The 24345-nt window shown below is 39.5% G+C and overlaps 1 protein-coding gene across 1 annotated transcript; it reads left to right on the forward strand.

Moving 5' to 3' along the window:
* Nucleotides 1-3495: 3495 nt before the first annotated feature.
* On the forward strand, nt 3496-23739 carry SLC25A14 (solute carrier family 25 member 14). The gene is made up of 8 exons (XM_044682557.1): nt 3496-3634; nt 8862-8956; nt 9814-9899; nt 11542-11637; nt 12792-12916; nt 13669-13804; nt 21795-21875; nt 23247-23739. The coding sequence occupies exons 1-8, from the start codon at nt 3576-3578 to the stop codon at nt 23286-23288; spliced, it is 720 nt and encodes a 239-aa protein (XP_044538492.1). The 5' UTR covers nt 3496-3575; the 3' UTR covers nt 23289-23739.
* Nucleotides 23740-24345: the final 606 nt, after the last annotated feature.

Here is a 24345-nt window from a genome sequence, read left to right on the forward strand (position 1 = left end):
TCTGTCTGTCTGTCTGTCTCTCTCTCTCTCTCTCTCTCTCTCTCTCTATATATATATATATATATATATATATATATATATATTTCCCTTTAGCTAACTATGTCAATGAGCCTTGAGGAATTTAATCAGGCCAGTCCTCAGATGACAGGCATATGCAGACTTTTGCCAGGCCCTCAAAATTATGCCAGGCTATCATTGAACAACTCTTTAGTTTGGAGTTCTGTATGGGTACAGTCAAAATCTAGAAGAAAAGCAAGTGATTGGCCTAAAGTGAGTTTCTAGTTTAAAAGATAAGCTACTACATTTATCCAAATGTCAGCCTCTACTTTGAAAATGAGATCTATTTGAAAAGGAAAAAAAATAGGATGGAATGAAAAATGGTTCTCCATAATTGCCACAATGAAAAAAGGACTGTGAGATCTATTTCTTAACATTTCTTTCTGTTTGGAAAAAGTAATCTTACTCATTTTTAAAATTGTCATTGATTCCATCATCTCTGTCCATTTGTCTTTCTATTGCTAAGAGTATGATTATAGGATATACTCAGGTTTTGTTCAAGGAAGCTTTGAAGGAGAAAAGTGTGACTTGACAGATTGAATGTGATAGTAAAGTTTCTTCCTAAGCACCCATGGGAATGGGAAACTAAAAAAGACGATAGTGGCATGTCTTCAACAGCATCATCACAGTCAGTTCCTCACCTGTTGGTGCTTTATGGCTTATAAATATACCTTAGTTGGTTCTCATACCAATAAAGGGACAGTGAGGGATAATCTTGATTTGGCCTCTGAGCCAGGGAAGCTTTCAAGGTAGGGTTCAGGTCCTGCTTCAGACACCCTCTAGTGGTGGCTGTGACCCCTGGCCAAGTCACTGGATCTTTCAGTGCCCCAGGAAATTGTAGAACTCTGTTACAGATCCAAGTGGGTAGAGGGAATCTTTTCACCCAGTGCTCCCTAAACTGATAAAATCATAGGTTCAGATAGAGAGCTAACAACCCTGTGAAAAGTATGCGTGAAATTCCCCTTAGCTCCATGTGATTGGGGAAGAAATAGAGGCCTAAAAATCAAAGATGAGGCTTAAAATCCAGCACTTCTTCAAACTCTCTGGTTCTTTCTAGTACACTTCTAGTGTTGCCTCTCTTAAGCCATACGCTGATAGAATTTATGCTTAATGTAGGCAGATGAAGTTATGAAAATTCAGACAGCAATTTCTGAGAGTTAAACTGCCTGATAAATTGTAATGGTCATCTATGGAAAGTGATAGAAATGGAAATGGAGAGCTGGATGAGTTCAATTGATTTTTATTTTCCTGTTGGATTTTAGGTTTCCATATTGAGGAGGGTGTTTCATTTTCTCATCTCTTTTCTTGGGCTTCTTATTACATATAGTCTCTCTTTCTTTTTTTTTTTAAAGAGGTACTTGGACCAGCAAAGATCATCATCTTGGTAACTTAGAGTCCTTAAAATAATACTTGTTTCCAATGTCTACCAATTTACTTTCTGTATAATGACCCCTTCTATAATTTTACAATAATTAAAATGGGGTTTGATTAAACAATAATTATTTTTCCGACTTTTTCTTGGGATTAGTTCTATCATGTCAGAGAGACCAAGTTCATTGGGACCAAATAGTTTTTGTTCATTTTGGCTCCATTCTGCCTTTCTGCCTTCTAATGTAGCCACACTGGAACACCTGATGTTACTCCAATATACCCATGCTTTTTTTGTTTCCTCATATTCATTCATACTGTTGCTTATCTTTGTGATGCCTTTCCTCCTTATTGATATTCCTCTATCCTTCAAGAATTGGATCGAATGCTCCCTTGTTTGATATTTCTCTCTTGATCCGTTGATCTGTCTTACCACCTTCTCTCCCTGCTCCCAAGCTGGAAGTGATTGCTCCCTATTTTGATCTTCTAGTACAGTGATGGCAAACCTTTTAGAGATAGAGTGTGACCCCCCTCCCCAACTAGTTCTGTGCCCTCCCCCACCCAACCCATCCTCCCATCCCCATCCCTCTCTTACCCCAGACAGGGGAGGAACGAAGCACTCCCATTGGGCAGCTGGGCAGAGGGACAGGTGATGTGAAAAAATGTCCTCAGGCCAGTGTGGAGAGGGGAGGGGAATAGCTCTGCCTCACATCCCTCTGGCTTTCTAGTAATGAACTCTGGTGGGCTGCTGCATGCATGCCCACAGAGAGGGCTCTGCATGCCCCTTTTGGCACGTGTGGCCTAGTACTTTAGCATCCTTTTATACATTTTTATTCCAATTTGTTTCATTTATTGCCTTTCTTTATATTACATTGTAAACTCCTGGATGGACTTTTTTCTTATTTATTATCTTTGTGTCTCCCCTTAGGTTTTTCATAATAATCTAAAAGAAATCATCTTGAAGCTTCACTCTAGCTCTAAATTCTGTGAAAATAATTGACATTTTAAATAGATTTTATTGGTATCTTTTTTTGGTATTACCAACATTTCTCCTGTGTCTCTTCCTCTCTTCCTTCTGGATAGTCAACTTTATAATGACGATTTTTTTTAAAAGGAGGAATAGGAGAAGAAAAATTAGCAAAACCAATCAACACATTAAAAAAACCCCTAAGGTGATATGTATTGTTCTTTACCTGTAGGCCTCTGTCTCTGCAAAGGAGTAGGAATTGGTAATTGACTTGTTCATAATTGAAAAGCTGGTTGGACTGATCATCTGAGAAGGGCAGAAAGAACAGTCCAGCACATCTATTGTAACTCTTCTATATATTTGCAGTAACAAAAAATGAATGAGTTGAAGAAAATGGATAATTCCCAGACCTCTCTTAGTATTAGTTCTGCATTTATTTGTGGGACTTTTGGAGTATTTTATGGACAAAGAAAGGGACAAGAACTTGTTCATAATAGTAAAATACTATGAAAATTCATCTAGAAGACATTTTGGTTGTTGCTTAAATTTTATAGAATTAACAGTGAGTTAAAACTGTCATAAAATATCTTGCTATACCAAGAATTCAATAGTATTAATACTGGAAGTCAGGTCATATCCTCTAGCAATATGGTAATGTATGATAATAATAACACAATAGCTTATATTTAAATAGTACTTGAAGGTTTAAAAAGCATTTTGCATTTATTATCTCATGAAAGTACATTTTACTTTAACATAAGAAAGCTTGATCCTCTGACAGCTTTATATTGAAGAATAGAATCATAGTGTCATAGAACTTTGAAGGAAAAGACCATCTTGTCTAACTATTGCCATTTATAGATGGGGAAGCCGAGTCTCTGAGAAGAGTGATCCTTTGTCCGAGATCACACAGCTAGTCAGCATTTGAATTATAACTATGATCTCCCAACTCCTAGTTCAGTTTTGTACTATTGAGTATGGGAGAGACTGTCAGAACTTTTTGAAAACAGTTATATATTTAGACTCAATTCTGGTGTCAGATTTGCTATGGATTATCTTTGTAAATGTCTCTAAATGTATGCTTCCCTCCCCAGGAACCTTTCCAGTGGATCTTACCAAAACACGCCTTCAGGTTCAAGGCCAAACCATCGATGCTCGCTTTAAAGAGATAAAATATAAAGGAATGTTCCATGCCTTATTCCGGATCTATAAAGAAGAAGGTATCCTAGCCCTGTATTCTGGGTAAGACTGTGTTTTTCCTTTTTATGATAAGTAGAATTTTCAGAAATGCCACAGAATTCCAAGTATATGATTATGTACTTTTCATGTTTACCAATATGTCTTGTAATTCATCTAGTTCATGCTTTACCTATTTCCCAAGCCTTGAGTCTGGCATTCTGTGATATATTGTCTATAATCGATAGATTCCCAAGTAGATGTGATATTTTAGGATTGGATTTTTCTCATCTTCATAAAGGTAGTGATAGCCATCATCAGTAGCCATAATCAGGCAGGGGCTGTAGTTCTATGATATTTCCTTCTTTGCTGGGTTGAAAAATTTTTAATTTTTAATTCCTCTTTTAAGAAAGAGTATCCTAGCTATTGGCATATGAAATAGAAAGCCCAGAGAATGAGAGTGATGTGGAAAGAGCCTGGGTTTGGAGTGTGAAGCCTGGCTTCCTCACTTACTGCTCCCTTGATCTTAAGCAGATCACTCTCTGGGCCTTTGTGCCCTTGTCTGTAAAAATGAGAAAGTTGCATTAGATGACCTTTAAGGTCCTTTCCAGTTGTGACACTCTATGATTCACTGGCTTATTTGAAGGCAGGCCTCCAGAAAGTCTGATTGCCTTTTTGCTATATTCTGGGGTCCTTCCCAAAGTATTTACAGTATGATATCATCTATTACAACTGTCCATATTTCTGCTTTGTTCTCTCTTTAAAATGAGTTCCATAAGGGTAGTCCCTAAGTCTTACTATAAACTTTGTATCTTCCCCAGGGCTAGAACAGTGCTTTCTGTACAGTAGGTACTAAACTATTGTTTGCTGAATTGTATTGAATGGAACGGAACTTAACCGTATCAGCTTTGGCCAAACTTTATTTAGACAGGAAATTTGCAGAAAAAATAAAAGTGTAATGCATTCTGAAGGGTACTGTGAATGATTTACCAATAACCCAAGGCATCATGTTCCTTATGATCAGTGTGAATAATCCAACATCTCTTGGTTTGTCAGATCCTGCAGTTTAATTCCACAAACCCTGTTTCATCGCCTGATATGTAGGTAGTGCTTGGTACTGGGGAGACAGTGACCAAAACTAGGGTTTCACTGTCCTTAAAGAGCTTCCATTCTACTGGAGAGCTGTAGTGGGTGTGTAGATAGATGAAGAGATAGAACCTAGGTGGAAGAGGGAGCAAGCCATTTTCTCTCTTGTGGGGTGAGCTGAAGGGCAAGAGACAGGGACCTAGGAGCTGTGCTGAGTTCAGAGGGAGATACAGATTCTGAGAGGAGTAGATTAGAAAGGAATACATTAGGGACAGGCTTATGTGAATTCACAGAGGAAGGAGATTAACTCATTTTCTCTCTCTCTCTCTTTTTCAATTTAACAATTTTATTTTTTTAGAAAAATTTTCCATGGTTATATGATTCTTGTTTTTACTTTCCCCTTCACTCCCCCCCCATATCCCACACACATTTCCACTGGTTTTAACATGTGTGATAAATCAAGACTTATTTACATATTATTGATAGTTGCCATCAACCCATATGTTCAAGCAGTTGTTTTACTTCTGTGTTTCCACTCCTGCAGTTCTTCCTCTGAATGTGAGTAGCGTTCTTTACCATAAATTCCTCAGAATTGTCCTGGGTCATTGCATTGCTGCTAGTACAGAAGTCCATTACATTCAATTTTACCACAGTGTATCAGTCTCTGTGTACAATGTTCTTCTGGCTCTGCTCCTTTCACTCTGCATCAATTCCTGGAGGTCTTTCCAGTTCACATGGAATTCCTCCAGTTTATTATTCCTTTGAGCACAATAGTATTCCATCACCAGCATATACCACAATTTGTTCAGCCATTCCCCAATTGAAGGGCATAACTCTCGTTTTCCAGTTTTTTGCCACTACAAAAAGCGCGGCTATAAATATTTTCATATAAGTCTGTTTATCTATGATATCTTTGGGGTACAAACCCAGCAATGCTATAGCTGGATCGAAGGGCTGGCAGTCCTTTAGAGTTCTTTGGGCATAGTTCCAAATTGCCATCCAGAATGGTTGGATCAGTTCACAACTCCACCAGCAATGCATTAGTGTCCCAATTTTGCCAGAACCCCTCCAACATTCATTACTCTCCCCTGCTATCATTTTAGCCAATCTGCTAGATGTGAGGTGGTACCTCAGAGTTGTTTTGATTTGCATTTCTCTAATTATTAGAGATTTAGAACACTTTCTCAAGTGCTTATTGATAGTTTTGATTTCTTTATCTGAAAATTGCCTATTCATGTCTCTTGCCCATTTATCAATTGGGGAATGGCTTGATTTTTTATACAATTGATTTAGCTCCTTGTATATTTGAGTAATTAGACCTCTGTCAGAGTTTTTTGTTATAAAGATTTCTTCCCAGTTGATTGACTCATTTGTGAAGAATGATGGAGGCAGCTGGGTGGCTCAGTAGATTAAGAGCAAGGCCTAGAGCTGGGAGGTTTTGGGTTCAAATGTGTCCTCAGACACGTCCTAGCTGTGTGACCCTGGGCAAGTCATATAACCCTCATTGCCTAGCTCCCATTGCCCTTCTGCCTTAGAACCAGTAGGTAAGGGTTTTTAAAAAAAAGACTAGCTAATGAGTCAGTTTGTTTAGAAAGTAAAGTACTTGAGGAGAAGGAATATTTGATAAAGTTGGAAAGGTAGGTTCAAACCTTATTGAGAATAGCCTTAAATTCTAGGCTCAGGAGTTTGGATTATTGTTATTGTTGTTGTTGTTATTATTATTATTATTATTATTATAGAAACAAGGGGTAGCCACTGATAGCTTTTGAAGAAAAGAATATCATGGTCAGATCTGTGCCTTTGGGAGATGGTATTTGGCAGTTTCCTCCCTGGAGGACGGATTGGAGAAGAGAGAAGCCAGAAGCAGTGGTCTTAATTAGAAGCTTAAATTGGCCTGTTGGCTATGTGAGGGGGAAAGGGGGCCAAATGTAAGAAATAAAATGTGTGAGACTTGACAACTGGGTGTGTGGGAGAGGGAAGTGGCAGTGAATGAATCTAGGTGACTCTGAAGCCACCCAGATGGTGGTGATCTCAGCAGAAACAGGGAATTTGGGGGGCGGGGTTTAGAGGAAGACACATGTGTGTATGAGATCTTTGAGTCTGATATGCCAATGAAGAATCAACCTAGACCTAATAGCCCTTGGTAATGAGGGGATTATAATTTAGGAAGGAGATTAGGGATGAATTTGGGAGTCATCTACTTAGAGATAATCAGTCCTCTGGGAGCTCCTGAGATCATCAAGGAAGAGAATGTAGACAAAGATGGGCAGCCAGGACAAAGCTTTGGAGGACAGGCATTCTTAGGAGATAGGAGGTGGATGAAAAGCTAGCTAGGTATACTAAAGGCAAGCAGTAAGATAGATTGGAGGAGAACAGGGATAGTGTCACGGAAGCCAAGAATGAATAGAGTATTTGGGACAATAGGATGGTCAGCTATGTTAGAAATTGTAGAGAGATCATGGAGGATGAGGACTGAGAAAAAGGCTATTTGATGTAGCAGTTCTGATATGGCTGCTAACTCTTGAGAGAGCTGTTTTTGAGTCATGGAGTCAGAAGCTAGATTTAAAGGGGTCAAGAATCAGGCTTGTGAGCAAATAGTGGCAGCAAATAGAGACAATTATTTCTAAATATTTGGCAATGCAAGGGAGGAGCGGCCTAGGGTGATCATTTGAGGGGGCGACTGAGTCAAGCGAAGGTTTAAAGCTAGAGAAGACCTGTATACGTCTGTGGGCCATGGAGAACGGAACTACAGTTCTACCCATTGGCAAAACCTTCAAAGGCAGATGAGATGAAATTCCCTGGGTTCAGAAGCAGCTTTTTAAAAGGGTAGGAATTTTTAGGAGCTTAGCTCTAGAACAAGAGCTCTTAACCTTCTTCATGCCATGAACCCCTCGGTTAATCTGCCTAATTAAGCTCTTCTCAGAATAAAATTTTAAACGCATATGGCAAAATACATAGGATTACAGAGGAAACCAGTTATGTTAGAAAAAATTATCAAAATATTAAAAAGGCAGGTTCACACACCCCAAATTAAGAGCGCCTACTCTGGCATCTCCTGCATGTGTATCCTCTACTGTTTATAGAGGAGAAAGGATGGGTAGGTGGCTCAGTGGATTGAGAGCTAGGCCTAGAGATGGGAGGTCATGGGTTCAAATTTGGTCTCAGACACTTCCTAGCTTTGTGACCCTGGGCAAGTCACTTAACCCTCATTGCTTAACTCTTACCCCTCTTTTGTCTTGAAACCAATACTCAATATTGATTCTAAAACAGAAGGTAAGGGTTAGAAAACAATAAAGTATAGGCGAATTTTAAAAAAGCCTAATTTGTTTATATCCACATGACTGCTTCTCAAAAGCCTTCTTGGGTTCCCCAAATTACAAACCAAATGAAAAACAAGCTCTTTAGCCTGGCATTCAAAACTTGACCCATTCTCTCACCTTAGCCTTGTGTCATTAGAATTTGCTCCCCAGGACTCTCTTTCCCAGCATCCCATTTGCATATTTATACTAATGTACTAACATTGGGAAGATATAAGTTTTATGTAGCTCCTGCCTCTCTCTCTGCTCCTGGGAAGGCGGTTGTAGAATCAGGCAGGAGAATTTTACCCACGTGTTTTTTACTTAGGCTTTCTAATTTTGTTCTTTTATTTCTTCTGCTTCAAGTGATTATTAATAAACTTTATAAAATATAATACTTGGAGTTATTGGCTATTTATTTAAATTTTACAGCCTGTACTACTGCTCCATGGGATACTCAATGCCAAGCAAGACTACTTGCTGTCCTGAGTGTCCTATGTTTCCAACCTTTTTGCCTCTGATCCTGGTCCGTATCCTTGGAATACCCCCCTTCACTCTCTTGCCATCTTTGCCATCCCCAGCTAAAATGCCAACTTCCCAATCAAGTCTTCTTTGATTCCCCTCCCAGCTGGCAGTGATTTCTCCAGCCTCTGATTTCAATTTGCTTTGCAGGCCAATTATGGAGTGATTTTTCTACTTTATTTAATATTTATCTGAGTATATGTGTTCAAAACTCTGCCCCCTGACTAGATTGTAAGCTTTTCCAGGGCATGGATTGTTCCCCTCTGTCCCCCAGCAGCCAGCCTGGGACTGTTGATATATGTTTGATACTTGTATAGTGAATGAAAACTTGGGTAATAGATGGTTCATTTGCAAATGGTTACTTGTCATTGCCTCTTTTTTTTTTGTAGAATTGCTCCTGCTTTACTAAGACAGGCATCCTATGGCACCATTAAGATCGGCATATATCAAAGCTTGAAGCGTTTGTTTGTAGATCGTTTAGAAGGTCAGTGTGGGTATTTTTCTTGGGGGTGTTATTTGAATGGGTTATTGGAACTCCTGTTCCCCAGAGATGCCTCCTCAGGCCAAGCTGAAGCCATGCAGCAGATGACAGATGATAGCTCCCCTTGTGTGCTCCCTTAACCCCACTGTTCCTGGCGGGTTGAGGGGAGCTGACTTCTGTACACTCCATAATCTGGCCCCCTCCTAGTTTTCCTGTCTTCTTACATCTTACTCTTCATCATACTTAGTCTTAGATTCAGAGACAGTGACCTCTTGGCCATTCCATGAACAAGAACAAATCCCTGAAGCTTTAGGCATTCTCTCTTGTTGTTCCCCTTACCCGGAATGCTCTCCCTCCTCTGCTCCAACTACTGACCTCCCTGGCTTCCTTTAAGTCCTAATCAAAATGGCACCTTCTATAGGAAGTCACCCTTAGCCCCTCTTCATTCTTCTGTTTATATCTATTTGTTTATCTCCCCCATTAGAATGTTAGCTCCTTGAGATCTGCTTCTTTTTATATGCCCAGCTGCTTTGCATAGTGCTGTGAACACAATAAGTGATTGATAAATGTTTATTGATTGCTAGTTTCCTACCTCTGCAAAGAAGGGGAAGGAGGTGCATTTTTCATTTCTTCATTGGGACTAAGCTTAAAACAGATTTTTCTAAGGTCTTAAAGCCTCTTGTACCTAATATGGCATCGTAAATCCCTGGATTTCTTTGGCAAGAGATCAGCAGATTAGCACTAAAGCAATCTCTGGACCAGTGGCTATCTTCCTCCACTCTCCCAGTACTGGGAATTTCCAGTTCTGGGAATCTGACATGAATTTAGAGTGAGTGAACTTCCATCCTTTTTCTTTCCAGATGAAACCCTCCTAATTAATATGATCTGTGGGGTGGTGTCTGGAGTGATATCGTCCACTATAGCCAATCCCACGGATGTATTAAAGGTAAGTATGGGATCTGGGGCTGAGTGGAGCATGTGGCTTTATGTTTGAATTGGGGTTTGGAGAAAACTAAAGGTAGTGGGACCCCATGTGAAAGAAGAAGTCTTCATTCAAGTTCCACAAATCAGAGAAGCAGTGGAGCTACTTAAAGGTGGAATGTGGTCACAGGGAAGGAGGTCCAAGTTAACTTGAGAATTCCAGGTCACTTAAAGGTTGGGCCCCTTGGCTGAGAACATAGTTTGGAGTTTCTTAACCTCCTTTATGTGTCCTGGATTCCTTTGGCAGCGGTCATGGGAAGTCTAGGGATGAACTCCTTTTCAGAATCACACTTTTAAATCATCGAAGGAAAGGATAAATTTCAGCTAAAGTTTGGAAAAACAAGGTGGTATTTTTTACATTGAAGTTCACAGATTCCCTGAAATCTCTCCATGAATCCCTAAGTTAACCCCTGATGTGACCAAGAGACATGAGATCTAATCTTGAGTGAGACCTTGTTGTGTGACTATGGGGGAGTCATTTCTCTTTTCTGAGCCTGAGATTCCTCATCTGTAAAAGGAGAAAAATAACTTGTACTTCCTCACAGGGTTGTTGGGAGGAAAGTGTGACACATATTGGCTTGTGTGACCCTGCATAAGTCATCTAACCTCTCAGTGTTCCCCAGGAACTCTCAAAAACTAGAAGTTGCAGAGTGGGTAGCTGCTCTTCATTGGTAGAAGGAGTTTCCTACATCAGTACATCATTATCTAGTACTTCCTCCTGCCTTCCAATTAATATTTAGTTAGACTTCCTATCAGGGATAGGAAATTGAAATAGATGAATTGCTTTAACTTATGGGAAATTGCAATGGAATTCATTTCAGGAAGTCTTCTCTGCCCTCTCTCTTGCTTCTCCCCAAACCCAAGCTGAAAATGATCTTTTTTTCCTTTGTACTTTCTGGGCCAAAATGTTAGATTTCCTTTCCACATTCAGTATTATTTTTGAGTTCCTGAGGTTCTCAGATGTGTGAGCATCTATTGCTTCTGGGCACCATCTTTGGGTCTATGAATATTTTGTCTACTGTTAGAGATCCAGGTTCACCCCCACTTTCTTGTTCTATGCGTTTCTCAACTGTGGCTCCCAATACAGCCTCCAGTAAAGAGAGCTGCCAGGAGGAGCACTAACCCTCCAGCCAAGAGAGTCTAGGAACACTTAAAAAAATTCTTGATAACAATTTCCATATAATTGGTTTCCTTCGTAAATCCTGTGTATTTTTATACATTAAAAGTCATTGTTCTAAGAAGGGTTCCTTGGCCTGCCAGTGGGATCCAGGATATAGCCCTCTGAGGTATCACTGGAGCAGTCAACCCACCTCCTTTTGGGGATTTAAATGTGTTCTTTTCATTTCCTCATTCAACTCTCCACCCCTAAGTCTCTCAGAATTCTCTTCTTCTAGGAATGACAGAATTTGCTTGTGAGGTATTTGAGGTAGGAAAATCATCCCTCCTCACCCTATCTTCTTGTCCCTTCAGCAAATCTGACATGTTTATTTCCTCAGGACAGTCAGTGTTTTTCATTTCGGCCCCCCATTTTAGTTTCTTACCCATAAGCAAGGAGCAGGGTTCCTTTTGAGTTCTTTGTGATCAGAGTGAGACTTTTCTTGTCTTAGATTCGAATGCAGGCTCAAGGAAGCTTGTTCCAAGGGGGCATGATTGGCAGCTTCATCGATATATACCAGCAGGAAGGCACAAGAGGCCTATGGAGGGTAAGCATTGCTTGTCTGGGCATTATTCTATATGAATGGTGGTGGGAATTGATTTTTAAAAATAGTTACTTCTGCTGCTAAATTGTTATAGTTTCTTGGGTAGTTCAAGAAATTCAGGAACAAGCCCTTTGCTTTTATAATATCAAATTGTTTATAAAAGGGCAAGATTTTGTAAGTAGCCATAAAGTAAATATATATCTGGAGTTTTATTACATCTAGTTTGCTTATAGACTTCTAGACCTCTAGAACTAGAAAGGTTCATAGAGTTTGAAGAGTGTAACCATCTTATTTGACAGAGAGGAAACTGAAGCCCACAGAGGGGAAATGACTTACCCAAAGTCATATGTTAGCTTCCCGTCTTTTGGTATAGTGGACTGCCTCTTTCATTTAATTTTGGTCCATTATACTCCTAGGTAACTTTGGATTTAGTTTCTTTATCACATTTTTCCATACTACTGAACAGTGATTTATGTCTACATAAAGACAAATGAGACTCATCTTCATAAGCCTGCTGAGCAGCAGGTACAAAGGCAGAAAGAGAGAGAGAAAAGGAATGTGGCAATCCTTCCACAGATATTTAAATAAGAAGATGGGCTTGTCATTTGTTAATGATGGCCTATGGCTATCCCGATTTGCCCAACAGGAGCCCAGCAAATGAAACCTATCCGCTTAGTTCCTTAAAGCAAAGGAGAAACAAAGAGCAGAGGGCAAAGGGATGTGTAAGATTCAGAGGTAGTTAAGCCTTGCTCTACCATTCATTGGGGCCCAGTGAGACTTTGAGATGGTGTTGGCTGGGAATGAGGCCTGGCTCCTGTGTAGAGCTCCTAGGCCTGATAGCATGGCCTTATTGCCCATCTGCCTTATGCTTTTGCCACCTTTCCAGCATGCATCCTTTTTGACTCTCCTAGACTTGGATGGAAGAGCCTTAGGATGAGCCTTCCTCTTCATTGGCTGGGCTTGCTGCATTATTTTTTTTAATTAGCAGAAGGACTAAAATAGGAACTCCAACGTTCTAGCTCTCTCTTTCCTAGAAAGCTATTCCTGGCTTTTTAGACTGGGATGGTTCAGCTCTGTTCAGTTCCCAGACTATTTTCCACCCGTAGCTCCTTTCATTGTACTTTCCTCTTGGGTTCACTGACACTTGTGTTTGGCAGGGTGTGGTACCGACCGCTCAGCGTGCTGCCATCGTTGTGGGAGTGGAGCTACCGGTCTATGATATTACCAAAAAGCACTTAATATTATCGGGGCTGCTGGGAGACACAATCTTTACCCACTTTGTGTAAGTATATCCTCATGTAAGTGGCTCCCACTCTTTACACTCTGGATCTTGAGTGCCTCTGAGGCCTCCTTCACTATGTCCCTCCCATGAAATCAGGAACTAGAGCCAGTGACCATCATTGAGTAAGACCATTGTCTCTTCTGTTACCCAGGTCTTTTGAGAAATGATCCCCTCATGGATTCCAGAGACTGTGGGGATTCTGGTGTGTCAGGGCAGCATCAAATGCCTGGAAACTTGACACCTCTTTGCACCAAACTCCCCTAGTAAAACTGCACATCTATAAATTGCTTTGGCCTAATGTTCGTTGAAAAAGTAAACTTTGCTCATCAGGAGTCAGGAAAAAAGCTGAAATTCAATAGAGCACATAATCAAAACCCTAGATGCTAACTAAAAGCTGGGAAGTTTTTCTTTCTTTCTTGCATTTGATAGTCTGTTCTCTAAGTACATTCTGCTAATGAAGCTATGGTTTGAAAAATGTTGGTATCTAATAGATGGCATATGATGCTTCCTGCTTTGGTATCTTAGCTTGTAACTGCCTTCCCAAGCAGCAGGCCCAGTCTGTGTTAATTTTCAAATTGCTTAGATGCTTCTCTCTGAATAATGTAATGCATCACTGGCAAATCTTTCTGTCTCCTTAAATAGGCACAAAGGAGTAGGTACTTGGTTTTCCCAAAGGGTTGACATTTTTAGGAGTCGGGAGCCATGGAATATGGTTGGAATTAGAGAATTCTTTGAAAAGTTGGTGTCTTTAGTTCTAGCTTTTCCTGTGGCTTGGCTGGAGCTCTTGCTTCCAACCCAGTGGATGTGGTGCGAACCCGCATGATGAACCAGAGGGCCATCGTGGGCAATGTGGAACTGTACAAGGGCACTTTGGATGGACTACTGAAGGTATGGAGCATTAAGATGATATATAGATAAGATATATAGATATATTGATAAGATAAGGTGATAAGAGAGCTTCTAGATGTCACGTAGGCAAGTAGGTGGCACAGTGGATAGAGTTCCAGGCCTGGACTCAGGAAGAAGTCTTCCTGAGTTCACATTCTGTCTCAGACACCTCTGTAACCCTGGGCAATTCACTTAACCCTATGTACCTCAGTTTCCTCACATATAAAATGAGTTGGGGGAAAATTGGCAAAACCACTCCAGTATTTTTGCCAAGTAAACTCCAAATATGGTCACAGAGTAGGAAATGTACAAAAAACAATTCACCAACAACATGAATGAAAAAACAAAATGAAAAAAAAACAATTCACCAACAACAAAATGCTATCTTAAAAAATGATTTCAGAACACCTTATTGGACTTGCTGAAATATTACTTTCCAGCCTTACTTACTTACTTGCTAGCAGTGGGGTTAGGATAGGGTGGGTTTCCATCAGTCCCACCTATTCTTCCAAAAATCTTTGGCCACATCTGCCTGGTAATACAGACCAGGCTATATTTGTTAGCATTACTCCTAAGAACAAAGTAAGCTTGAAAAATGTGATTGTTTCTCCATTGCTAATGCTGAAGACCAGTGTGGTACTGGGTTGGGGAAAGGTCTGCTTCCCTTAACTGTTTGGGCAGTTGGAGCTCGAGAGCCTGATTTGGTAGTGAGTCTAAAAATACACAAGGACCCCAGAATTGACCCTGGAACAAGTTCTTAGTAATAAATGTCTTTAAATAACCACCTCCCCCAAGTGTTTTAAAAAGAAAAAGATCTAATGTGTAGAAATGTCAACATACTTTTAAGAAATGGGTTCAGAGCCAAGATGGTGGTGAAGGTACCCACCTGATCTCTACCAAATTACCCTCCAAAAAACCAAGATAATGCCTCAAAAGGAATTCTGGCAGAGCAGAACCCCAAAAAGATGGGGTGAAATAATTTGTTAGCCTAAAACAATTTGGAAGGCCAGCACAAAAGATCTATTGCACTAGGTGGAAGTGGAGCTCAAAACAGCACACCAAGTCAGACCCTCACCCAACAAGAGGCTTTAGAGAGGCTGCTGAATCAGTAGCAAAGGCTTCCTGAGCTCCCAGCCACAGACAGTAAGTGGGGTTAGACATTGTTCAGAAGGTGATTATAGGGTTCTCTTTGCTGGCTCTGGGTGCAAAACTCTTATTGTATTTCCTATACGCAGATTCAGGTCACAGTTCAGGGTCTCAGGGTGAGGAAGAGCATTAGCACGCATCAGCACTTGCTGCTGCAGGGGAATAGGGGATCCTGGTCATGGTTTCAAGATGGAAAAGGATACTTGTGGTTGTTCATATACCAGAGTACAGGCAGGAAGAGTATTAAACACACCTCTCCTTTCATCATACCCCGCTTAGAAGAACTAAACACTTATAGATACCCAGAGTTAGCTCTAAAGGCAGCTGCACAAAGAACCCAAAGCTTGCAGCTGCCTTCACTATAGCCATAGAGCCCAACTTAACAATTTTTTAAGTCAAAAGGAAAGAAAAGGGCTGCAAAAATAGAATATTACAAGAAAAGATATTCAACTTAGAATGTTATTTTGGTGACAAAGAGGACCAAAATGCAAACACAGAAGAAGACAACAAAGTCAATTCTGCTGCATCCAAAGCCTCTAAGAAAAGTGGAATTGCTCTCAAGCCCGAAAAGAATTAACAGAGGAGCTCAAAAAGATTTTAAGAATTGAATAAGAGGGGGGCAGCTGGATAGCTCAGTGAGAGCCAGACCTAGAGACAGGAGTTCTTAGGTTCAAATGTGACCTCAGACACTTCCCAGCTGTGTGACCCTGAACAAGTCACTTCACCCCCATTGCCTAGGCCTTACCACACTTCTGCCTTGGAACCAATACGTAGTATTGACTCCAAGACGGAAGGTAAGGGTTTAAAAAAAGAATTGAATAAGAGACGTAGAAGAAAAATTGGTAAAAGAAATGAGAGTGATACAGAACATCTTAAAAGAATCAAAATCTTGGTAAAGGAGGCACAAAAAATAGAGAAGAAATTAATATCTTAGAAAATAGAATAGGCCATTTGGTAAAAGATGAACAAAAATCCATTGAAGAGAGGGACTTCTTAAAAAGCAGAATTACCCAAATGGAAAAAGATAAACAAAAATGCACTGAAGACAAGAGCTTTTTAAAAGGCAGAATTGACCATATGGAAAAAGAGGTTTAAAAATTCACTGAGGGGGGCATTTAGGTGGCTCAGTGGATTGAGAGCCAAGCCTAGAGATGGGAGGTCCTGGCTTCAAATTTAGCCACAGATACTTTCTAGCCATTTGACTTTGGGCAAGTTACTTTACCCCCATTGCCTAGCTAGCACTTACTGCTCTTCTGCCTTAAAATCAATACAGATCAATTCTAAGACAGACAGTAAGGGTGTTTTTTTTAATTCACTGAGGAAAAGAACTATTTAAAAAGTAGAATTGGCCAGATGGAAAAGGAGATACAAAAGCTCACTCAAGAAAATGATACCTTAAAAATTAGAATTGGGGTGGGGCATCTGGGTAGCTCAGTGGATTGAGAGCCAGAGACGGGAGGTCCTAAGTTCAAATGTGACCTCAGACACTTCCCAGCTGTGTGACCCTGAGCAAGTCACTTGACTCCCATTGCCTAACCCTTACCACTCTTCTGCCTTGGAACCAATACAATGTATTGACTCCAAGACAGAAGGTAAGGGTTTTAAAAAAAATTAGAATTGGGCAAATGGAAGCTAATGACTCCATGAGATATCAAGAAACAATCAAACAAAGTCAAAAGAATGAAAAGATAGATGAAAATATGAAATATCTCATTGGAAAAACAAATGATCAAGATAACACACGATTCAGTAGCTTCTATATTATAGGATAAGAAGGCCTAGAATATGATATTCCAGAGGGCAAAAGAGCTAGGATTCAACCAAAAATCACTTACTCAACAAAATTGAGCATAATCCTTCAGAAGAAAAAATGGATATTCAATGAAATACAGGGTTTTCAAATGTTCCTGATGAAAAGATCAGAGCTGGAAAATTTGACTTCAAAATACAAGACTCAAGAGAAGCATAAAAAGGTAAACAGTAAAGAGAAATCAAAACACATTCAATAAGGTTAAATTGTGTACATACCTACATGGGAAGATGATTTTTGTAACTCCTAAGAAATCATTATTAATGTAGTTATAAGGAGTATGCATAGACAGAGGGCAAGGATATGAGTTAAATATGATGGGATGATATTTAAGAACATATTGGGATAAGGGGGAAGGGAAAAACAGAATGGGGGTAAATTATTGTTCACAAAAGATACCTGAAAGAGCTTTTATGGTGAAGGGGAAGATGGGGGAGGTGGGGAGGGAAGAACATGAATCTTATGGTCAGAAATGGCTCAATGAGAATATACACAATCAATTGGGTATGGAGATCTATTTTACCCTATAGGAAAATAGGAGAGGAGGGGAGTAAAAGAAGGGGGTGGGATGGGGCTGATAGAAAAGAGGCAAAGTGGGAGATGTGGTCATAAACTAAATAGGAGAGGGAGAGATTAAGAAAATTGAAAGTAAGAGAATCATTGAATTAACAAATAAGGAGTTGGTTTTATGAAAAAATAAATAAAATAGATAAACCATTGGTTAACTTGATTAAAAAAAGAAGAAAACCAAATTACCTGTATCAAAAATGAAAAAGGTGAAATCACAACCAATGAAGAAGAAATTATAGCAATTACTGGAAGTTATTTTGCCTAACTACATGCCAATAAATCTGACAATCCAAGTGAAATAGAAACTACCCAGATTAACAAAAGAGGAAATAGAATACTTAAATAATCCCATCACAGAAAAAGAAATTGAAAAAAAACCATCAGAGAATTCCCTAAGAAAAAGGCCTCAGGGCCAGATGAATTTACAAGTGAATTCTATCAAACATTCAAAGAACAACTAACTCCAAATCTGTATAAACTATTTGGAAAGATAGTGGGAGAGGGAATCCTTCCAAACTTTATGACACAAATATGCTATTGATACCTAAACCAGTAAGAACTAAAACAGAAAAGAAAACTATAGATCAATCTCCCTAACGAAGCACTGATGCAGAATAATTAAGTAAAATACTAGCGAAGAGATTACAACATTATATCACAAGAATCATATACCATGATTATATAGGTTTTATACCAGGAATACAGGGATGGTTCAATATTAGGAAAACCATCAGCATAATGGACCATATTAATAACAAAACCAATAGAAACCTTATGATTATTTAAATAGATGCAGAAAAAGCATTTGACAAAATACAACTCATTCCTTATAAAAAGTTAGAAAACATTAGAATAAATGGACCCTTCTTTAAGGTGACAAATGGCATCTATTTAAAACCATCAGCAATGTGGGCAACTGGGTGGCTCAGTGGATTGAGAGCCAGGCTTAGAGACAGTAAATCCTAGGTTCAAATCTGGCCTCAGACACTTCCTAGCTGTGTAATCCTGGAAAAGTCACTTAACCCCCATTGCATAGCCCTTAACATTCTTCTGCTTTGGAACCAATACACAGTATTGATTCTAAGACAGAAATTATGGGTTTAAAAAAACCATCAGCAAGTATTTTCTGTAATGGAGATAAACTAAAATCTTTCCCAATAAGATCAGGGTAAAGCAAAGATGCCCTTTATCACTATTATTTAATACTGTCCAAGAAAATGCTCACTATAGTAATAAGAGCAGAAAAAGAAATTGAAGGAATTAGAATAGGCAATGAAGAAACAAAATTATCACTCTTTGTAGATGATATGATGATATACCTAGAGAATAAAAAACTAATAGAAATAACACTAATACACTGTTGGTGGAACCGTAAACTGACACAACCATTCTCTGTAGAGCAATATGGAACCAGACTCAAAGGGCCATGAAACTATGCATATTGTTTGACCAAGAAATACGACTGCTGGGTCTGTATCTCCAAAAGATCAGAGATAAAGGGAATGTACCTACCTGTACTCTTTGTGTAAAGAATGGCAAACTGAGGGGTTGTCTTTCACTTGAGGAATGGATGAACAAGTTGTCGTATATGGTTGTAATGGAATACTATAAGAAACAATGAACTGGATGAGTTCAGGAAAACCTGGAAAGACTTATATGAACTGATGAAAAGTGAAATGAGCAGAACCAGGAGAACAATGCATACAGTAATAGAAATATTATATAATGATCAATTGTGAAAGACTAAACCATTATCAGCAAAGCAACACAGTCAAAGAAGGAATTGTTTGAATCTGAGTGCAGATCAAAGCATGCCATTATCTACTATATTTCCTTTATGAGATTTCTTTTGTTTGTGGGATGTCTTCTATCATTACACAAAACAATTGGAAATATGTATCAAATGAAAGTATAAGTATAACCTGGGGCAAGAGTAGGGAAGGAGAAAATCTGAATTCTGAGATATCAAAAAATGGTTGTCAAAAATTGTTTCTATATGTAACTGAACATTTTCTTTAAATATTGGGAAAAAAGAAACTAAACTGGGGGAAGTAGGATGGAGAGTAATACACATTAAAAATTATTTTACAACAAATCTGTCTAATAAAGCCTCATTTCTCAAATACATAGAGAAGTGAGTTGAAAGTATAAGAATACAAGTCATTCCCCATTTGATAAATGATCAAAGGATATGAACAAGCAGTTCGCAGATAAAATAATTAAAGCTTTCTATGGTTATGGAAAAATGCGCTGAATCACTATTAATATTGGGGATGAAGACACTAAACGCTAACTCTAAGTCCAACTATCAATATGGAATTATGTCTTAATCAATGATACATGTAAAACCCAGTGGAATTGTGCGTCGGCTAAGGGGGGTTAGGGGACTTGGGGAGAGGGAAAGAACATGAAACATGGAACTATGGGAAAATATTCAAAATTAAAATAAAAAATAAATCGCTGAGAAATGCAAATTAAAACAACTCTGAGGTACCAACCCACACCTAACATTAGCTATTATGACAGAAAAGGAAAATGATAAAACTCGGAGGGGATGTGGAAAAATTGAGACACTAATGCATTGATGGAGTAGTGAACTGATTTAATCATTCTGGAGAGCAATTTGAACCTTTGCCCAAAGGGTACACACCCTTTGACCTACAATACCAATACTAGGTTTGTGGCCCAAAGAGATAAAAAAATAAAGGGGGAATGACCTATATGCACAAAAATATTTAAAGCAGTTCTTTTTGTGGGGGAAAAGAATTGGAAATTGAGGAATACCTATCAGTTGGAGAATGGCTGAGTAAGTTATGGTATGTGACTAATGGAATACTATTGTGCTATAAGAAATCATGAGTAGGAGGAGCTCAGAAAAACTTGGAAAGACTTACACAAACTAAAGCAAAGTCAAATAGCAGAACCTCAGGAGGATATTGTACAGTAACAGGAATACTGTATAATGAACAACTGTGAATAACTTAGCTAATTTCATCAATACAATGATCCAAACTACCCTAAAGGATAAAAAACGCCTTCTGCTTCCGGAGAAAGAACTTATGGAGTCTGAATCCAGAACAAAGCAAAATTTTTTTACTTTCTCAATTTTTTTGTTCAAATTTCCTTCCACAAAAGGATTAATATGAAAAAATGTTTTACATGATTATACATGTAAAATCTATATGAGATTGCTTAATGTCTGAGCAGGGGGCAGGGATAGGGAAAGAGGGAGAGAATTCAAGTCTCAAAATTCTTTTAAACATGTTGGGAACTGTTTTTACATGTAATTGGGGAAAAATAAAATAAAAAGCAAATGAACTGCTATTAAAAAAGAAAAGAAACACATGTAATAAATAAATCCAGGGATACTTTTATGTATACCAAATTGAAAATTGTTTCCCTATCACCTGTCTTTTGAGGATTTGTCTTTTGAGTATCACCTGTCATCCAAAGGTGTGGACTTGTTTTTTTTTTCAACTCCAAGGTCCTTGCCCCTCCACCAGTATATGTTGCCAGCCTTGGCAACAGTCGATCACCAGCAAAGAAATGTTGGCCAAACTAAATGACCTACTGACATTTGCCAGCTGGCATATCATAGCTCAGCTTCTCTCACTGCTTGGGATCTTGGACCTATGTGCCCTGCTCCTTTGACACAGGCTTCTAGTTGCCCTATTCTGGCCCAGAACTTATCCCTAACTAGAAAGGAATATTCCAGGAGTACTTATCTCTCTCCCTTACCAGAGGTTTTATTAGGCACTCATTAGTGGTGTTCAAGGTTTTGGAGACACACCACATCATTTCTAAGGGCCCGACAAAACCATAAGTTATTTCTAAAATCATTATTTTCTCTAAGAACAAGGGAAAATGTGCAGAGTGAAGTCTACTTTGAATTATCCCAGTTCACCTTAACTTCTTATATGTTCAGTAAAGTCAACTTCAGTTACCAGCAGGGATTTTGATAACACCAAAGGGTTTTTTTGTCGTACCTCTAGAATTTGTATGGGTTCAACAGATAGCAAGCTAGAAGATACCCAGCAAATCTCTATGAAGTTGATGCCTTGTATTTGTCTGAGAAAGGACAGACCTTGCTCATTTGTGATATTCATTACTACTGAGTAGTTTTCCTACCACTTCTAATGTTTCATGCAGAACTGAGTGGGGCATATTTGTACTCACATATCCCCTCCCATATGAAAATGCAGGGCCTGTCCTAAAAAAGAAATCCAAACTATTAAAAAGTTTTAGGTGAAAAGTCAGAAATGGTTATTGCTTAGGACAGGCTGTTCTGAGAGGCTATTTAGAAGGCACATATGTCTTTAGAAACGAGATCCTTCCAGCAGTGCTGAGGACTTAGGCTGCTTTGGGAAGGTTACCATAATCTGTGTAGGGAGGAGGGTGGAACTGTCTGAAATGAAGAGTAAGACAAAATAAATACACTCTGTTTTTTGTTCTCTGTCTCCCCAGACTTGGAAGACTGAGGGCTTCTTTGCCCTGTATAAGGGATTTTGGCCAAATTGGCTCCGCCTGGGCCCCTGGAACATTATTGTATCCTTTGGAACTTGAGAGTGGAAGCAGGTACTATAAATTACCAGGTAACTCTAGACAGTGGGCAAGAATTCATGGTTGTTAGAGCTTCAGGTGGTAAGAAACTCAGGGGGCATGAATGAGAGTCGAAATTATCAAGGGGTTAAAACAAGACTCTAGGTCTGGAGTAGGACAGTACCAGATGTTGAAACAGTTTATTGAATGAGGCTGGGCTAGGGAGCTGTAGTCCTCTTTGGCGGCTGATGGGGTTGGAATAGATGGGCAGAAAAGCTGGCTGGTTTGGGTTTGTTTCAATTTTTAAAAACCACCTTAACTTGTCCTTGGCAGTGATATAGTGCCGAGCTACAGGGTTTCCAAAAAGCATTTGGGGACGTCCCCAGATACTGAAGTGGTTTTGCTCTCATCCTTCCCCCAATGTAGAGCAGGACCAAAGTAGCTGGGGATGGAGATGGTGTCAGGAAGATGTCCACTGCAGTAGGTAGTCAGAGCAGAGTAGCATTCCCCATGGAGGACTCTAGTTTCTGATAATCAACATTTATTTATTGAGCATTGCTGTGTTCATGGCAGGGGTAACAGAAGCACATTTCTTGCTTGTTTGAAGGCAAGTTCTAATTAGAGGGATGGTGATGGGAAGTCTCTTTTTCTTATAACTCCTATACCGTACAGTCTAACATATGTGTATGTACACATACATATATGCACATATTTTGTTTTAACACAGCAGATGTTTCCCAACTGACACTACCTGCCTTGTCCCCCAGGTACTTTCTCCCAAAACAGGTCAGCAACCCCTATGATATTGTGATTGCTACTTGTAGTACAAATGATTTCTCCCACCACTTATGTTGATCTCTGCCACTGCATGTAACTAAATATGATTTTCCCAGCAGAATTTTAGACTCATTAACTCCACCATGATAGAGAAGGAAGTGGCAAACCACTCCAGCATCTTTCCCAAGAAGACCCCAAATGGGGTTATAAAAAGTCAGACACAACTGAAAAATGACTGAATGACAAAAAGAAGCAAGGGCTAGTAGGGCTTATGTTCACAGCACCCATGTTTTTTGAATCAAAAAACAGGCCAGTGGGCCAACCGTGATATTCCTTGTGAAAAGATTTGTTAAGTTTGCTTGCCTTTTTAAAAAATTTAAAATCTAGTTTATATAGTCGTTATTCCTGTCCTTCCTTTGTGCCTGGCACAGAACCAGGCACATAGTTGGGTAATGGGTATATTTTCAAGGCTCTTTTGAATGAGTGCAACAGAGAATAGGCATCACTAAATATAGCAGGACAAAGGGAACTTGGTTTCTGAATCTAATTTGGCTGTAATTGAGTGACCCATTCTTATGTCTTCCATGACTCGGTCTCCAGTTTTTTATTACCTATGAGCAGCTTAAGAGGCTTTCCTTCTAAAGGCAAGTGAGGCTGTTCACAGAGGCTCGGATTTGTGTGAGCACAGTGCTGCCACCCCTCTCCCATCATTTTCTCCTGCTCCCTGTGTCTTGGTGCACTTTTGACCAGAACCTATGTACCTGCTGAGCACGTGGTTCCTGAAGGCATCCTGGACGAAGATGACCTGGATGGTGCAAAGGATTTGGAGTTGTGTTCTGTGTTTGTGTTTTCATGTGGTTGGCTTTTTCCATGAAGTGATGTGTCAAAAGTGAGACTCTCTGGCCCCAGACTGGTATCTTCTGTGAAGATGGATGCTAACAGGTGATCTCAAAATTGATCTTCCTCCCAAGTTGGGTCCAAATGCAGTTAGGTAGCCCCTGCCTTTGGGGAGAGCAGAAAGCAGAGGCCAGGGCAGTTCCTGCTGTTGTAGTCTTACAGATCTTGTTTCTCATTAAAGTATTTATTGACAGGATTGCTTTGGTCTTGTCATTATTTCTTCTTTCCTCTTTTAGTAGCACATATATTAGAAAGGCTTCTCAGTGGTTAGAGAGCCAGGCCTGGAGACAGGAGGTCTTAGGTTCAAATTTGGCCCCAGATACTTCCTAACTGTGCGACCCAGAGCAAGTCACTTAGCCTAGCCCTTACCACTCTTCTGCTTTGGAACCAATATTTAGTATCAATACTAAGAAAGAAGGTATGGGTTTAAAAAATTGTTCATATGCCAAAAAGGAGGGATGTAACTATGGAATTAGACTGGGGCTGGTGGTAAAGGGAGGGTAAGAGAAGAGAGATATCTCCCTATGCTCTTAAAGCAGTCATGTTTAAGGTTAGACCTTCAGAATTGTGCTTCCCAGGTACCTTTCATTGATGACAAAATTCTCAGTTTGTATGGAAGTTGTATTATTTCCTTTTATGAGTTGGAAGGATTTGTTTGAAGGGACCATACCACATGATTGATTAGTAGCCCACAAGTCATCTGACTTCTTTTAGCTTTGGTTTCTTCCTCTGGAAGATGAGGTCAGTCCTGGCCCTATCTCCCTTCCAAAGTGGTCCCGAGGCCTCATTGAGAGTAAATGGG

Source organism: Gracilinanus agilis, chromosome X, assembly GCF_016433145.1.
Source record: "Gracilinanus agilis isolate LMUSP501 chromosome X, AgileGrace, whole genome shotgun sequence".
NCBI classification, from domain to species: domain Eukaryota; kingdom Metazoa; phylum Chordata; class Mammalia; order Didelphimorphia; family Didelphidae; genus Gracilinanus; species Gracilinanus agilis.